Here is a 15,212-nt window from a genome sequence, read left to right as displayed (position 1 = left end):
AGAAAATCCCAGTATAAATTACAGAAAACAATTTCACCAAGGTATTGCAGTATGGGAAGTAAAGCTCTCAAGAGAACATACTGAACATAAGTAAGTATATATTTAAAATCAATACATCGAGCATTTCTGAACATTTTTATCTGTTACTGGTATCTCCTAGGTCTTAATTCTGAGAAAGACAAAACCAAAATGAATTTGCAGAGGTTTTTTTAGGTGGGCTGTGAAATAAGTGGGTTTTTTTCTTCATGAGTACAAATGTGTCAGGCTTTCCATCATAACACTAGTTTTCAGGGGTTTATTACTTTGTTGTGGAAGTTTTAACTTTCAGTTGTATTATAGTTATATTTTAATAGGCTGTTCCATTTTAGGGTATTTTGTCTTCCATTAGTGAGAACAGAATCTTGGCCCGACAGCGTAAGTATCCCTGAATTAGTAAAGAACAACTAAATCAAAACGCAATCCTAACAGAACTGCTTGTGTCAAGGGATGAAGAGGGATTTCAGTAGCAATTTTATTATGGCTTTATAATCATCGATACTTGACTTGGCTGCGGAACGAATTAAAAATTTGCAGAGCCACCAATTATTGGAGGCAGTCTGGGACAGAAAGGGGTGGACGTCCACCTTGTTGTCAGAGACAGGCCTGGTGCTGTAACGGTGGGGGGTTATTAGTTCAAGCTGAACACATTGATTCAAATAGATATTTTCGAGTCAGAGATGCTGTACCTCATAGGCCTCAATAACAGAAACCAAAGAAGAGGAGGAAGAGATAAATTGAAGGGATAAATTTGTTTACAGTCATCTGCAGTTTCTGTCATTAACCTCATCTTTTGCTGCACTGGACTGATTCCTACTCTTTAGCGGCTGGACTTAAGCGATTGCATTTACAGAGAGTAGCATCATGCTCTACACTGATTATTCTGTAAGTGCAGAGGAGGCAAAATATGGTCCTAAGGAGGTGGAGGATGAGAAGAGGATGATCAAGAAAAATAACTTAAAAGATCCTAAGGGAAGATAACCTGGGGAAAACATCTTACATGCTGAAATGAAAAAGTCAGGCTTGTCCTCCCATGACAGTACTCTGCCCTTTCTCTTCTCTATTTGTCTCTTTTGTTTTCTTTTCCCTACCCGCTTTCTCCACTGCTCCTTGTCATTTCCCATCATGTTATCTCCGTCTTTGGAACATCATATCCTTGAGGCAAAAACTTTATCTCCTTACATAAGTGTAAAACGCTGCATGCTGCTTTGGCACTTAGCTGATGCAAGGATGCCAGAACAGCGGAACACCTTTAATATCCCAAAATTTGCATATGAAAATCTCTACCAAAGCAGCATCAGAGATATTATTAATAAGAAAGTCTTCCACCCATAGACATGGTCAATACCATGAGCTGGGGCGCGCAGGTATTACAGGACGGGAGCCCCTCTCTGCTGCCTGCTGAGGTCTGAAGCCAAGAGACGAATCGCCTCCGGTGCTCAGGTGTGTTGATACATCTCAGCAGCGAAACATCTGCATATCCTGAAGTGGTGGATAAGTCAAGATCTTAATTAAAAGAAACTGGTGGTTAATTATTTTTTCTGTTTGGGAATGCTTGTTTGCCAGTGATTCCCAGCTGCTGCCCCATGGGTGGGCTGTGAGACTGCCTTCCCAGGGAATCTGCTCTTACAGGGCTGCAGTTCCTCTGATATAGGACTGATCTGCTTTCCTCTGCATGCCCCTATCCCCTATAGCAATAGGCAGCCACCGCCTGCCCAGGGTGCCTTTGCTGGAGGGTGCGGTGTACCCTCAGCTCTCTGTGGGGCTCCTTCCCAGCCTGCAGCTCCCAGCCACAGCCTGGTCCTCCCAGCCACCTCCATCCAAATCCTTTCCAGGTCCAAGTCACTAAAATGCAACGGGGCATGGCTATGTTAGTCTCCCAATGCCAGTGCTGCTGATAGGCAACTTTCAAGCCTTTAATCCCACTACTTGTTAACTTTGCATATAGAATCATAGAATCGTTTAGGTTGGAAAAGACCATAAGATCATCAAGTCCAACTGTTAACCTAACACTGCCAAGTCCACCACTAAACCATGTCCCTAAGAACCACATCTACCCGTCTTTTAAGTACCTCCAGGGATGGAGACTCAACCACTTCCCTGGGCAGCCTGTGCCAGTGCCTGACTACCCTTTCGGTGAAGAAGTTTTTCCTAATATCCAACCTAAACTTCCCCTGGCACAGCTTGAGGCCGTTTCCTCTCGTCTTATCCCTTGTTATTAGGGAGAAGAGACCAACCCCCACCTCGCTACAGCCTCCTTTCAGGCAGTTGTAGAGAGCGAGAAGGTCTCCCCTCAGCCTCCTCTTCTCCAAACTAAACAACCTCAGCTCCCTCAGCCACTCCTTGTAAGACTTGTGCTCCAGACCCTTCACCAGCTTCTTTGCCCTTCTCTGGACACGCTCCAGCACCTCGATGCCCTTCTTGTAGTGAGGGGCCCAAAACTGAACACAGTACTCGAGGTGTGGCCTCACCAGTGCTGAGTACAGGGGGACGATCACTTCCCTAGTCTTGCTGGCCACACTGTTCCTGAGACAAGCCAGGATGCCATTGGCCCTCTTGGCCACCTGAGCACACTGCTGGCTCATGTTCAGGTGGCTGTCAACCAACAGCCCCAGGTCCTTTTCCGCCAGGCAGCTCTCCAACCACTCCTCCCCAAGCCTGTAGTGTTGCATGGGGTTGTTGTGACCCAAGTGCAGGACCCGGCACTGAGCCTTGTTGAACCTCATACAGTTGGCCTCGGCCCATCGATCCAGCCTGTCCAGGTCCCTCCCTTGATGGGAGCACCACCTCTTTCCTCTGCCAGGTGCCTTAAACGAAAGGAAAAATTTAACGTATTCCCAGCGTGTATTTTACATATAATTCTGTCTAATCATTGTGTGTGTTTCCCATGTAATTTTCCCTTCCAACAGACTCTTCTTTGCTACTGGGAACAACATTTGTCTGTAGTGATTTTGTCAGGGAAAACTTTGTATTAATGCATATCAATAATAGCTATTAATAATAAGGTGATTAATATTTCCAATATTGATCACAAACCAAGATCCTGCTTTTTTTTCCCTCTCCTTTGCAGGTACGTGTGTGTCGTGTTGTGAGCAGGCATGGTCCAAAGAAGTTCCTTTACGTTCTTCTGCCATGCATGAAGAACCTCTCAGTTTCCTTTGCTAAGGAACACAATATGTTTTTTTGGCTTCCCATTGTCACTTTAGCGGAAACTGCCATTTTGTTCTCCTTTCTGTAGCTATTGGGACAGAAACAGTAATTTTCTTTGAAGCTGGTGCCTTCCTGTCTCTCTGGTGGACTCTTGCTCTACCTAAACCCCATCCTTTCTCCTCTGACAATTGCAGGCTTGTCCTTTCCCATTCACCTCGTTCCTATCGGTTTGGGAAATAAGTCTCCCAGGCTGAAGTCCATCATCAGCACAGGACCATGTGGCAAAGCCAGACTGGCCAGGATGTCTGCTTCCATTTATGAAAATCTGATTCAGAATTAATGAAACTCAGTGTGCTGCTTTATTTCCCAATGTGTTTGTCATGCAGATTGCTCACTGTCTGCTGATGGAGCAATACAAGCTGTTGGCTGGCCGCAGCAGCACTCTGGTTTGCTTACCCTGTGGCTGAGCCTGTGCTGCTGTGCACAGGAGAGAAGAACCCATCTTCAGAGAGCAAACACTGGACTGCAAGCAGTATCGCAAACATCTGACTCATAGTGCTTAGTGTAGGGAGCAAAGACCAGGTCTTCCAGAGGATGCTGAGAGAAGTTAAGACTTTCTGCTTGGTTTTCAGCTTGTTGAAGGTCTGCTGAGGAAGCTGAAGAATGCAGTGATCTCTTGTTCAACAGTAACACAGCATGTTTCAGGGAGGTTCTTTAGTGCCCTGGTTAGCAAGTCCTTTTCTTTTTGTTCTTTTCTCCTTTTTTCTTTCCTGTTTTTAAATTTTCTTTAATTTAGTGCATGTCAGTGTTGCTTTTGCTGTGCCAGTATAGCCTTTTGGCCTAAGTCCACCACATTTATCTTGTGGTGTAACACAAGGTGAAAAAAAAATGAGTTTTTGCACTGGAAATGAGCACTAGGAAGCAATTTAATTGAAGTATTTCTTAAATCTGGAAATGGTTTTGTGTTCACAGACCCCCTGCCAGAATGGGGTAGTTTTTGCTTCCTTTCATTTCCAATGTCCAACCCACTTAATTGGAGTTTTCTGAAAGTGGTAGCCGAAAACAATTTTCTGAATCTTTATTCATGTTCTTAAATGAATTCCCTGATTGCCGCTGTGTGAAGCATATAATAGCTCCCTTTGGGTTTCATGCGCTGAGTTTATTTTGTCCTAGTATCCCTCTACTGGGGAAACCTTTGCATGCCTTCTTAAGGAAGGCAATTTTAAGCACCTTCCCCAAGTGGGACAAAGGGCAGTTAGTGAACCCGAAACGAATGTTCGCATAATTTTTAATTAATCTTGTAACCAGTTGGTGGCACTGAGATTTGAAAGCAGACTTCCTGACCTGATAGATGCTTACCAAGGTGTTTGGTTTTGTAAAAATGACTGGTCCTATGAAACTACTGAAATGCAGAAAGGTAAGTGTCTAGGGGCTTCGAATACATGGTTTATATTTTAATGATTAAACGCAGTATTTTTTAGCATTTGAAGACCTATCACTTTGCCTTCTTTCTTTGTGACTTTATGTAGACCTATATTAACAGTGTAAAAAATTAAACGCTAGCTGAAGAGAATAAAGGTTTCAGAGCAATCATCAGAAATATAACCTAAGGTTACATAAAAAGGAAAAAAAAGGCAGGGGGTGGGGGGGAAATCCTGTTCCACTGGGTCACGAAACAAATGGCCGTGAACTAAAAATAATCTTTCTATTGTTGCACAGAATGTGAGTAGAAATTAATATGCTAAGTCTGATTCCACTAAAAGTCCGGATTCAGCTTCTCTGCATATATTTAATGTATTTGGAATTGCACTGATGACTTTATACAGTCACTTAATGCAGTGGGTTTAGATGTGTTCTCCCTGTACAAAACTACATTTTTCATTAAGAAAAAAATTACCCTGACAAAATTCATTTCTCTTTAATGAGTCCATTAGGTTAAGTGCAATAAAATCATGAAAATTCCTTTTTTCTTTTCAAAATGGCCAAACAGCATGATAAAGAGTCATGACTAATCCCGTATCCTAAAGGCTTCGAAAGGGAAGAATGAGGGTTCCTCAGCCATACAGCCAGCTTACTGCCTGAAAAGGGGCTGGATAAAGGCAGGATTTAATACAAAAGGTCAGGCTAGAATAATACCTTTCCACTGAAAGGAAGTTTAACTCGGTAAAAATACTTGGTGATGAAAGGGAGGGAGTTGCTGCTATTACTGAGGGATGGTGGAGAAGCAACAGATACTTTAGGCTGGAAAGAAGAGCATCCCTGGAGCGGTGGGCTGTTTGGTGATCATCAGTCAGTGGTCAGGGTTGGTATTTTTCTTGCACTCAGCTGCTCATTAGGAAGGATGCAGCAAGATTCAGGGGTCCCAGGCGGGTATTTAGGGCTGAATAGCCAGTCAGTCAGCATGAAGACCCCTGGGATATAGTAAATGACTGTCAACACTATATTTTTAACTTCTTAGTCAGTGATGGAGAGGGAGAGAGGGGCGTTTACCTAGCAGATGAAATATCATTTAAGTAGAAAATGTTGTGCTTGTCTGGTAAAAGCATACAGCAGTCAGATTGGTAAAGCATTAAAACAAAGTGCTGCAATTTTTCCAGCTTCTTGCTTGCTGTCATTTATATGGAGAGAAGGTCCAGGAACATGATCCTGCCCCAGCTGAGACGAGTCTGTCAGAGCCCATATAGTTCGCATTTTCCCTAATTCTCTGTTGCACTCAACATTTTCCCTCTGGAGTTTTCCCTGCCTCTGTGAGGTCTCTGTACAGCCTCGGGCTGTGCTCGCTTATGGCAGCCTGCGGGAGGAGGCCAGTTGCATGTCCTTAATCTTGACACCTCCTCATCTCTCTGCGTGTAGTCCCTCATGCTTGCAGAAGCATCTTGATGTAAAGAGAGGCTAATAGGAGGTAGGATGTCTCTTATCCTCTGTGTGTGTCTGAAAGAAGGCAAAAAAGCACCCTCCTCCTTGCTTCATAAGTCGGTGCTGCCGTTTCTGTTGCTGATGGTGGCAGTCTTGCTGGAAGTGGCTTAATTTGGGAGGGCCATTTGCAAAGCCTTGAGGAAACGTTGGACATCTCATTATAAGAACTGGGAAATCACCAGGCTTTGTTGAGACTGGAAAGGAATATTGCGCTTACATGTTGTATGGTTTCCCCCAGTTATCCCTTCGTATATTCATGCTATAAAATTCAGTTTTCCTGAAGTCCTCTGTCATATACAAAACCACCACCCCCCAACATTTTGTATTGCATAGGAATTGTTGTTCACTAAGACACGATCTATTTGTATTTTCACACGTTTAATTGGACAGAAGCATATGCTGAGAAAGAAAGAATCATGTAAGCTCAAGATCTTCCCTAAGTCGTTCAAATTTTCACCAAAATTCCCCTGATTTTGTATTTTATGTCTCCCACTCAATGTGAGAGGCTGCTTCCCTCCCTGCTGCAGGCACAGTGGGATCTTTTCCTTGAGCAGAGCAGGATATGGAAAATGGTCTGTTTTGTGGTGGGGTTTATGGAGTACCTCTAGTAAAGGAACCTGAGAGTCTCAGAAGAGAGATGACTGCTTGTGGGAAAAAACCAAAGATGGCCTTGCTAAATACTACAAAACTTTGCTGGGTTTTAACACAGAAGTCATTATTTTGCCAGTGAATGTTCAGAAGAATGTAATTGTAAGCCTACTAAATGACAGCTAAGGGAGACAAAAGAGATGTGGACCACTTGGTTTAAGCTTATAATTTGAAGCTGGTGGAATTACTGATGTAATTAGGCAGATATTTTATGATATATAATCCCACCTATAATATATAATAATTATATAATATATAATCCCACAATATAATAATAATATAATCCCACAGGATTTTATTTGCTGTTAACTAGTCATTGCAAACGTCAGCAGAGATTTTTTTTTTTTGGTGTCTAAGAAATAACTCTGGTTCACCTCTCGGAAGAAGCTGCTTCAGGGCCTGACGACGTTTCAGAGTGCCTTTGGGATAACACACAAAAACTTGTTGCTCTGTGGAAAAGAGCTTCCTTATGTCCCCGTGTGCCGGGGTGAGAGCTGTAATCTCAGCCGTCACAAGGTGGCTCTGAGTCTTTGCCTCTCACATCTGGGGTGGTGTCCCTGTTTCCTAAAGGGATGTGGCCACCCAGCGAGCCTTTTTTTTAAAAAAAAGAACAGGTTTTAGCTTTCCTGATTTACCGTACAGTGTTTTGCAGAGCGTGCTGATTTCTCTCTCTCTTTTTCATTAACTGCATGTGTTATTCTTCATCCCGCTAATGGCACCTGTGAGGGCGCAGAGCGGGTACCGCTCCTCTGCAGCTCAATCAGAGCAGGTTTCATCTTCCAGAGTGCGTGTGGTTAAACTGTGCCACAGGGTCTCAAGGACAGAGATGACTTGTGAGGGTGAGGATGAGGAGCAGATGGTGGAAAGCATCAGCAGTCTTCCCCGAGAGGAGTGCGGGCACCTGAAGCCCCTTCATCACCAGCTTGTGAGAGGGTGCCCGCTATCTCCTGCTGCCGAGGGGACAGCTCTGGACTCCAGCCAGGGGTTTTGCTCCCTGCCGGGCTGCCCTCACCTGCCAGGCATCGGGCTCCCTGTTGCCCCTTGCCCCGGGCGGAGGTGGAGGATGGATCAGGGACTATGGGGACAGCCTGGGTCAAGCTCCCTGCCATGAGCTTTGGGTTCAGCTCGGCAGCCCAACAGGTCTGATGGGACTGAAGGAAACCTGGGCAGTGTTGAACGGGGGTTGCATTGCACAAGGAGGGCAACGGGGGCAAGGGAGAGGAGTGCCATACATTCAGCAACATGCTCCTGTGCATGTCAGGGGGAAACAGAGGCACCTGTAGAAGGGGAGTCTGCCTTCTCTTGGATGCTGCTGCCTCTGCGTAGCGCGCAGTGGCCCTTGCTGGCACAGCCCTTGCTGTCCCAGCTGCAGATTTACACCCTCCCACCCCTGTAGCTGGAGGCTGGCCATTGCCAGTGAATTCTGAGACAGCCGAGACATTAATCAAACTGTAATTTGAAAAGTCCTTAAACTATCATGGTTTGCTTTACAGGATGAAGAGAGGATGAAAGCTATTCTTTCAGTTGGTCAGATAGACTTGAGGGGGAACATAAGGTCCACCCCAACCAGTAAACAAGAATTAAAATAAGCCTTCTCCTGTCTATGCTGCTTTTTTAAGACAGGCTTACCCTATTTGAAAAACAACTTTGATCCTAGACAAATGTTAGGATAAACCACAAATATGTCTGCTTTGGAATAAATCTATGTGGAGTTTCTGGATTTACATTCATAAAGGCTTAGCTAACACTAATTAATTTGGAATAAATTAACTCAAATTGGAATAAGGCCACAAATTCTGGCCCAGATTTATACTGGGGGTTATTTAGCTGTGTCTTTCAGCCTATCATCTGTATTATAGGAAGGTATTGAAATGTATTCATATGTATATTTACACATACACACACACAGACATATATATTCCATAATGCATTTTTTATTGTCTGTCTTCTAGGTTCCAGTGAATGACCAGCTTATAACATCAGTCAACAGCAGAGAGAAAAAGCTCCTCAAGGTACCAGCAAGAGTTTTAGAGTTCATATGTTGTCTTTCAAGAGCCACTTGTTTTCAGGATGTTCCCTATTTGGTAGACTTTTTTAAAGATAATTTGTTGTTCCTGTTGTTGGAGCACCTAAAAGATGACTTAGGAACATAAGACCAAGTAACTCTCTGGCACGGTCACACTGTGGTGCTTGTCACTGCCACCACAAGTGGGACGGTCTCCTGGTCCAAGCCCAGAAGTGGGAGCTGGGATCTCCTGTATTTCAGTTCCAGCTCTGACATGGGACATTTCCTTGGGTCTGGGTAAGGGTTTTATCTTGAGTATTGATCACTTGTACTGATGTGGAGGAAAGTGTCCGTGCTTTACAGACACTTCCAACTGAGGAGCAGCCCCCCAGCCTGGGCAGGGAAGCGTGTTCCTGGCAGGGGTGTCCCACCCTGGAAAAGTCAAGAACCGCTCTGTTAAAACTAGAACATTCAAAATTGAAGGCTTAAGGTTAGCTCTACTGTTTCATCAAGCCATATGAAAATGTCCTCAGCCACTGCTGTGCCCTTTGAGATTAGCATAAACTACAGATATCTTCATTAAAAATAGGCTGTTCCATGAGGGTTTTTTTGGTTAAGCATAGGCAGGGTCCTAACTCTTGATTTCAGCATTGCTGATTGTAAAGGGGGTAAATAATTTTCCATTTCCCTCCTTTATGGGAAGAAAATTAGGACTTAGGAATGATGAATGCAAATCTTACTATAGAGCAGGTGCCTGAATTAAAATGTGAGCTTTTCTAACCTAGCAGATATAAGTCAAATTTTGTAGGCCAAAAGCTACAGCATTCATTGGTTTGGAGTTTGCAGTAAAATCTGCTCAGGAAGGCTTTTGCAGCCACTTAAAGACTCCAGCAACGTACTGCTCTCTCTGAGTACCCCTGTGTGATCTCCATTTCAAAACTATTGCCCTGACTCTTTTTTTCTTCATGATGAAATGTAACAAATACCTGGTTTATCTTTCTGCCATGTATACTGTAGCCTAAGAAGAAGAGGAAAGCCCAGTGCTCAGACAAGGAGGTGCCAAAAGATCTGCTTTCTGTGGAAAAAGACAAACTGCAAGAGGAAGAAGGTAACAGAAGATGAGGTTCTCCTGTTATCTGATTTATGTTACCAAATAATAACATGAAATATTTCAAAAGGGAGGTCTTCTCTACTATTCTACCGTTCTGCGTTATTGGGAAAAATTGCCAGTTTGAGAGCTATTTCTGTCACTGCTCCTTACTACGTGCAACTACGCGGACAGGGACCATGTGCTTTCCTGCCACACTTCTCAGGTCCTTACCGCGTTCACAGGGATGGCAAATCTGCAGATGAGGAAGCATCTCTGAAGCGGCCAGAGGTCCACTGGGTAGCAGGGTCCTGTCTTCATGCTCTTACTCCAGTCCTGTGGCCTCTGCCATGCTGATACGCAGCTGGAGCTGTGGTCTCCTCAGGCAGCATTTTGTTGTGCCCATGATTAAGACTGGTGAATGCGCTGGGGTAATAGACAGCTAATTTCTAGGACACCTGTGAACAGAACCAAGGTCTTTGGTTGCAAGCAAATCTGCAGAGAAATCTGGCAGAGGCTAGCAAGGATCAGGCAGCTAGAATTTAATTGGAAAATACATTGCATCCCATGAGCCCCTCTCCGCCTCCCCCCACCAAAGGTCATATTGAAAACAACAAATTCTAAGCTTTTCTGGGCTTAAAAGATTATAATGTGATTAGTGTGGTGGTGAGAGCAAGAGAAACCCTTGCTGTCGTTGGACCGGAGTCCTCCCCGTGGGCTCTTGTGTCGGCAGCAGAGTGCCTGCAAGGCTGCTGGAGGAGAATGGGAAACAGCAGAGGCTTTCTTCAAACAAATGTTTAGTTTTTTGCACGGATGAGCCAGCTGAACTGTTTCACAAGTTATTCAGGGCTGGTTCAGAGAAAGAAGATGTTTGTCTCAAGTGAAATCTGTGGACTGTGTTTTTTCTTTATTAACCATTTGTGCCAGTCCCTCCCCTGACGTCTTGGGCCATGGAGAGCATGGATGGAGGCAGAACGTGGCCCCATCAGTGTGAATGAATCGTGTGGAAATCAGCTGCCTGGCAGAGGGTCTCCACATCGCAGAACAAGTCTTAGGGTATGTTCAGGGCTAGAGAAAGCCGGTAAATTGAAGCCTTGTTTGACAGTTAAGATTTTCATGAACTTCTTTCTGCTGTCAGACATATAAGGCGGTTGATGCTCTGTTGTGACATCTCCCCTGAGGGAAAGGGGTGTCCCATCAGGCTGACACAAAGGACAGAAGAATATGTGCAGTTAGAGGAGTTGGGACACATGACAGACAGGTTTGTGATGGGGATTTCTTATGTAACACACCTCTGCGGAGACAGCAAAGGCTGCGCGCAGGGGAGATGCTGCACGAGGCCGGGGCGGCGCTCGCTGCCCTGATGCCACTTGCACAGCCAGCATCAGAAACTATCAGATAGCTATTTACCTTGGTGCTAAGCAATAAAGGTAGTAAAGGAAGTTTCTTGTTAGCTTAAAAATTAACTTTGCTCTGTGTTGTAGGAGTTTGGCAGACCAAGATCAGCAGCCGAGAAAAGAGACACTTAAGGAAGGAGAGGCTGAAACAAAAAGGTAAATGTACAGGCTCAGTTTACACACCTGATCTGGCTGGGCTTGTCACCCGTTCTCACTTCTCAGCATCTTTCTGTTTGCTCTGTTTGTCATTCGGCAGCAAATTCTTTGCACTTACTTAGGCTCTTTACTTAGGAAAAGACAGCTTTGGGAGCTCTTACTTGGGAGCTTGCCTTTTACTCCAGGCTTTCATTAAAACACATAGTATTACCCATAGGACTTTGAAAGCAAATGTTTATTAGGTCTGAGATCTGCTAAAGGCTTGGTGTAATGTGCATTAGTTACTTTTGCAGGACGTGAGAGAAGAAGTTTTCTGATAATGGATGTATAAAATCCTGTGTAATTTGCTCAGTTCCAAACAGGTTCTTTAATCCAAGCCTGCCTAGAGTAAACAGCTATAAAGGGAGGATATACTCTTATCTTAATGAGATAAAATGAAACAATGCTTTGTGCTCACTCCACATTTTATCTTTGGGGATTTCAAAGTGTCTGCCACGCACTTATGCCTATATACATTTCTACTAACTATGTTATTATAACTGCTGTATGAAAGCAGGTCATGGAATTAAGGCATTTGGAAATGTTTTAATTATCTGTGATAAAATTATTAATATAATAGATAAACCTGTAAGTTTAATATATTAGAGTAATTTAGAAGCTAAGATGGAAGTTTGGGATTGGGAGGCACAGCGGGATGAATGCGGGTGTTTGTGCGCTGTCTGCAATAAGATATTTTAAAGTGCTCTCAGATGCTGTACTAAAACTGAAAATCGGGGTAAGTGAACAGCAAATTTTAATCTAAAAATATAGACATTTTGGGACCACTTTCTCTATCATTTGGATTCTGTAAATCAAGAGTTAAATATCTCCATCACAGTCTCTAAGGGCTTAAGGTGCTGAGGTCTCTACTTGCTCTCCAGTAAAGTAGATGGGTCCACATTTGGCTTTATTCATGTAAGCTGGCCTGTTGGCATTGGTGGTGCCAGCTGCATGTGCAGAAGGTTAACCACGCATGGTTTAGCACTAAGCCCATGCAGGTGTTAAGTAAGTGTTTTGCTGGCCCAGGGCAAGGGAGCTCAGGAGACTAAGTCGCAGTTGAAGCACGAGAAGTCCTTGGTGCAGTCCTGGAGCCTGGGTTGTGCAGGAGGCTCAACCAGGTGATCATGGTGGTCCTGTTCGGTATGGACATTTACAGAGCAGTGAAATGCGTTCTTCCAGGAAAAAGCCCTAACCCTCCTGCATGCTAATTGCTGTTTCCTAGCAGGGAAGAAGCAGCAGCAGCAGCAGTAAGGTGTGTGAAGGTGGGGTTGATGCCAGCAGTGGTCCCTGCCCCACCAGAGTCATAGGAAAATGGAGTCCTAAAGTGCTTTGGGAGTCCTTTGGAACAAAAGATGTTGGAAATAATTGTCTTTTTTTTATAATATCCATATGGCTGGCATTGATTTCTCTAGCAGCCTTGAACTACCAACATCCAAGAGGTTTGCTTTCTTTTTCCTTGGAGGTCCAGCTGTCCTCTTTCTCTCCCTTTACTGCTCTGGGTTCCCAGCTGAACTCTGGAGGCCTTGAGCCACCCTTGCAGTCAGGGAGGGATGCCCAAGGCCTCTGTGGTGTGGCGTCATCTCCTGTGGGACTCATTGCTGGACTGTGTGGTGCTTTCCTTCTCACATGGCCTTCACGTTTCCCATCCCAGGGGCTCTGCTTTACTCTCATTGTATATGTAAATAATTTCAGTTGGAATATAGCCATTACATCTGATGGGTTTATATCAGGCTTTGCTCTGTTGTTTCCCCTGTACAAACTCTTCATTGTAATTAAAAATAATGATGACCCTGTGATAACGTTTATTCCCGAGAAGACCCCAGCAGAGCATCCCTGGGTAGCTCGGTGGCTGAGCCAGCCTTTGACTGGGATGAGAAGGGAGCGGTGTGGCCGCTCACAGAGGACACCAGTGGTGGTGGAAAAGGTGCTCTCGTTGCCAAGGCAGAGTGTGAGACCGTGCTGAAGGCCTCAGGAGCCATACAGGAAGAATCGGTGCGCTCCCAGTCAGAAGAGGATGTTTTCTCCAATGTAGGTGAGTGCCAGTATTCAAGTGTTGCAGAGGGAAAGCATCATGAATTACTGCGTCCAGCAGAGTACAGCCCCACTGACATTTGTCCTGCACACATGCAATGTTGTCCACCCCCTTTGAACCCTGCTAGCTGTCATTTATTTTCCAGCAATGTGAAAAGAGGGGTCTTTATGGCAGGAATTTCTTCTGTGTTGCAGCCTACCTGTTGAGTGCAAGTTGTTTTCTACCCACAGGTATTTACTGTTTGGTTCGTGCAAAGGAACCTGCAAAGGAACCAAAGCCTTTCCTTCTGAGGATGCTCACACATGGTCAGAGTTAGGCTTCAGGGTATATCTGTGCATTTCAAAGCAGTATGAGGCAGGGTATTCCTAAATCAGTTTGGGTATTTGACAGTTGGAGTTAGTCTGTTCATGTCAGCGCTGTGCTGTACCTACACAGTTTGCCCAGCTTCCCAGCTGATTCACCCCTTGTTGGTGTCCAAACAAGGCCATTTAGAGCTACTTTGGGTCTCAGTTGTGCTGTTGGGACATTCTCTGTGTAACATAAGCTGCAGGTGGGAAACTGCGTCTCTCAAACCTCAGACACCTTTAAAGCAGTGAAGGGATGGACTGCCAGGCCATTAGGCTAAAGATTAGGAGATGCTGATATCAGCTCTCTCACTAGTATTTGATGCCTTTTCGTTTCCGTCATGGTTTAATTTTTATGGCAAAATTATGTCTCATATTGTGTTTCTACTGTGGGTGATACTATAGATTCTAGAACAATACCAGTAATTAATAACTAGGTGGTAACTGGACCTTTGTATCTTTCTTTATATCTATCTTCCTAACTCCTTCGTGGGGTGGGAGAGTTAAAGGTTAAAGTGGTTAATACTGCTTTTTGGTTAATTTTCAAAAGCATTTGATTTTCATTACAATCTCACTCATTAATGAGCTTGATGGCTGGATTGATTAGTATATAAGGCCATAAGATGACTCACCTTCAGTAGCAGTAATCTGGTGATTCAGAAATGGTCACAGGTTGCCCTTACATGAGTCGCTTTCTCTGCTGGAGTCCTTTTTTTGCAAAGTATAGGGTTGATGCGGGGAGGACATTAGTACCCTTTTTTACTCTAATGCTGTCAAAAGGCCAAATTCCAAGCTGATACATGATGACAACTTCTGCCAGTTGTGCATAAAGGGGACATCAGTTCAGATGAGTGAGGAATTTGATTAAGTCCAGAGAAGTGCCATGCTGGTGTGATGTGCATTTCGAAGAGCTGAGAAGGTGTACATGGCAACTGGGCTGGACTCTCTCTGTCCATAGAAGATCATTTCTCCTTGCTTGATTCTTCTCCAGCAACAGCAGTGGCTGAAGGCTTGGGATGGGAGAGGACATGGAAGGGCAGTAATGAGATTGGGAGTGTCAGGTAGAAACTGCAGTCGCCAGCTGTGGATGTGACATCGCATTTTGGGTTACTGTTTGTTTGCTTTCTAAATGCAGGAACATGGGATATTGCAGCAGTAAAATCCTGTCCTGTGACCTTTGGGACGTTATCAGAGCTGTCTGGGGAGTTAGGTGAGTGGTCTGTCTTTGGACTTTTATCTGAATTCTTCTATCGCCTTCTTAGATGCTTGGCTTAAAAGTACTCCCATTGCTTACATATGGGTCTTTTCCCTTGGAGCCACATTTCATTAGTCATTCTGCCTTGTAGAGCTTGCTCGCACCTGCAGTCCAGCGCTACCAGCATTTTAAGGAGTGACAGCAGAA

General features: G+C 44.4%; 1 protein-coding gene across 2 annotated transcripts in view; it reads left to right on the top strand.

Moving 5' to 3' along the window:
• Window positions 1-15,212, top strand: part of LOC148053481 (uncharacterized) — a 30,078-nt gene that overhangs the window by 1,037 nt on the left and 13,829 nt on the right. For both annotated transcript variants that reach the window (XM_087775615.1, XM_087775616.1), the window contains exons 2-6: window positions 8,703-8,762; window positions 9,773-9,863; window positions 11,327-11,395; window positions 13,251-13,466; window positions 14,946-15,020. In XM_087775615.1, coding sequence (XP_087631741.1) covers window positions 8,703-8,762; window positions 9,773-9,863; window positions 11,327-11,395; window positions 13,251-13,466; window positions 14,946-15,020 — 511 coding nt within the window. The remainder of the gene's footprint in view (window positions 1-8,702; window positions 8,763-9,772; window positions 9,864-11,326; window positions 11,396-13,250; window positions 13,467-14,945; window positions 15,021-15,212) is intronic.

Source organism: Nipponia nippon, unplaced genomic scaffold (assembly GCF_047370975.1).
Source record: "Nipponia nippon isolate SJK-2023a ecotype South Korea unplaced genomic scaffold, ASM4737097v1 scaffold_4, whole genome shotgun sequence".
Taxonomy (NCBI): domain Eukaryota; kingdom Metazoa; phylum Chordata; class Aves; order Pelecaniformes; family Threskiornithidae; genus Nipponia; species Nipponia nippon.
Note: the sequence above shows the minus strand (reverse complement) of the source record. Positions and strands in the feature narration are given on the sequence as shown.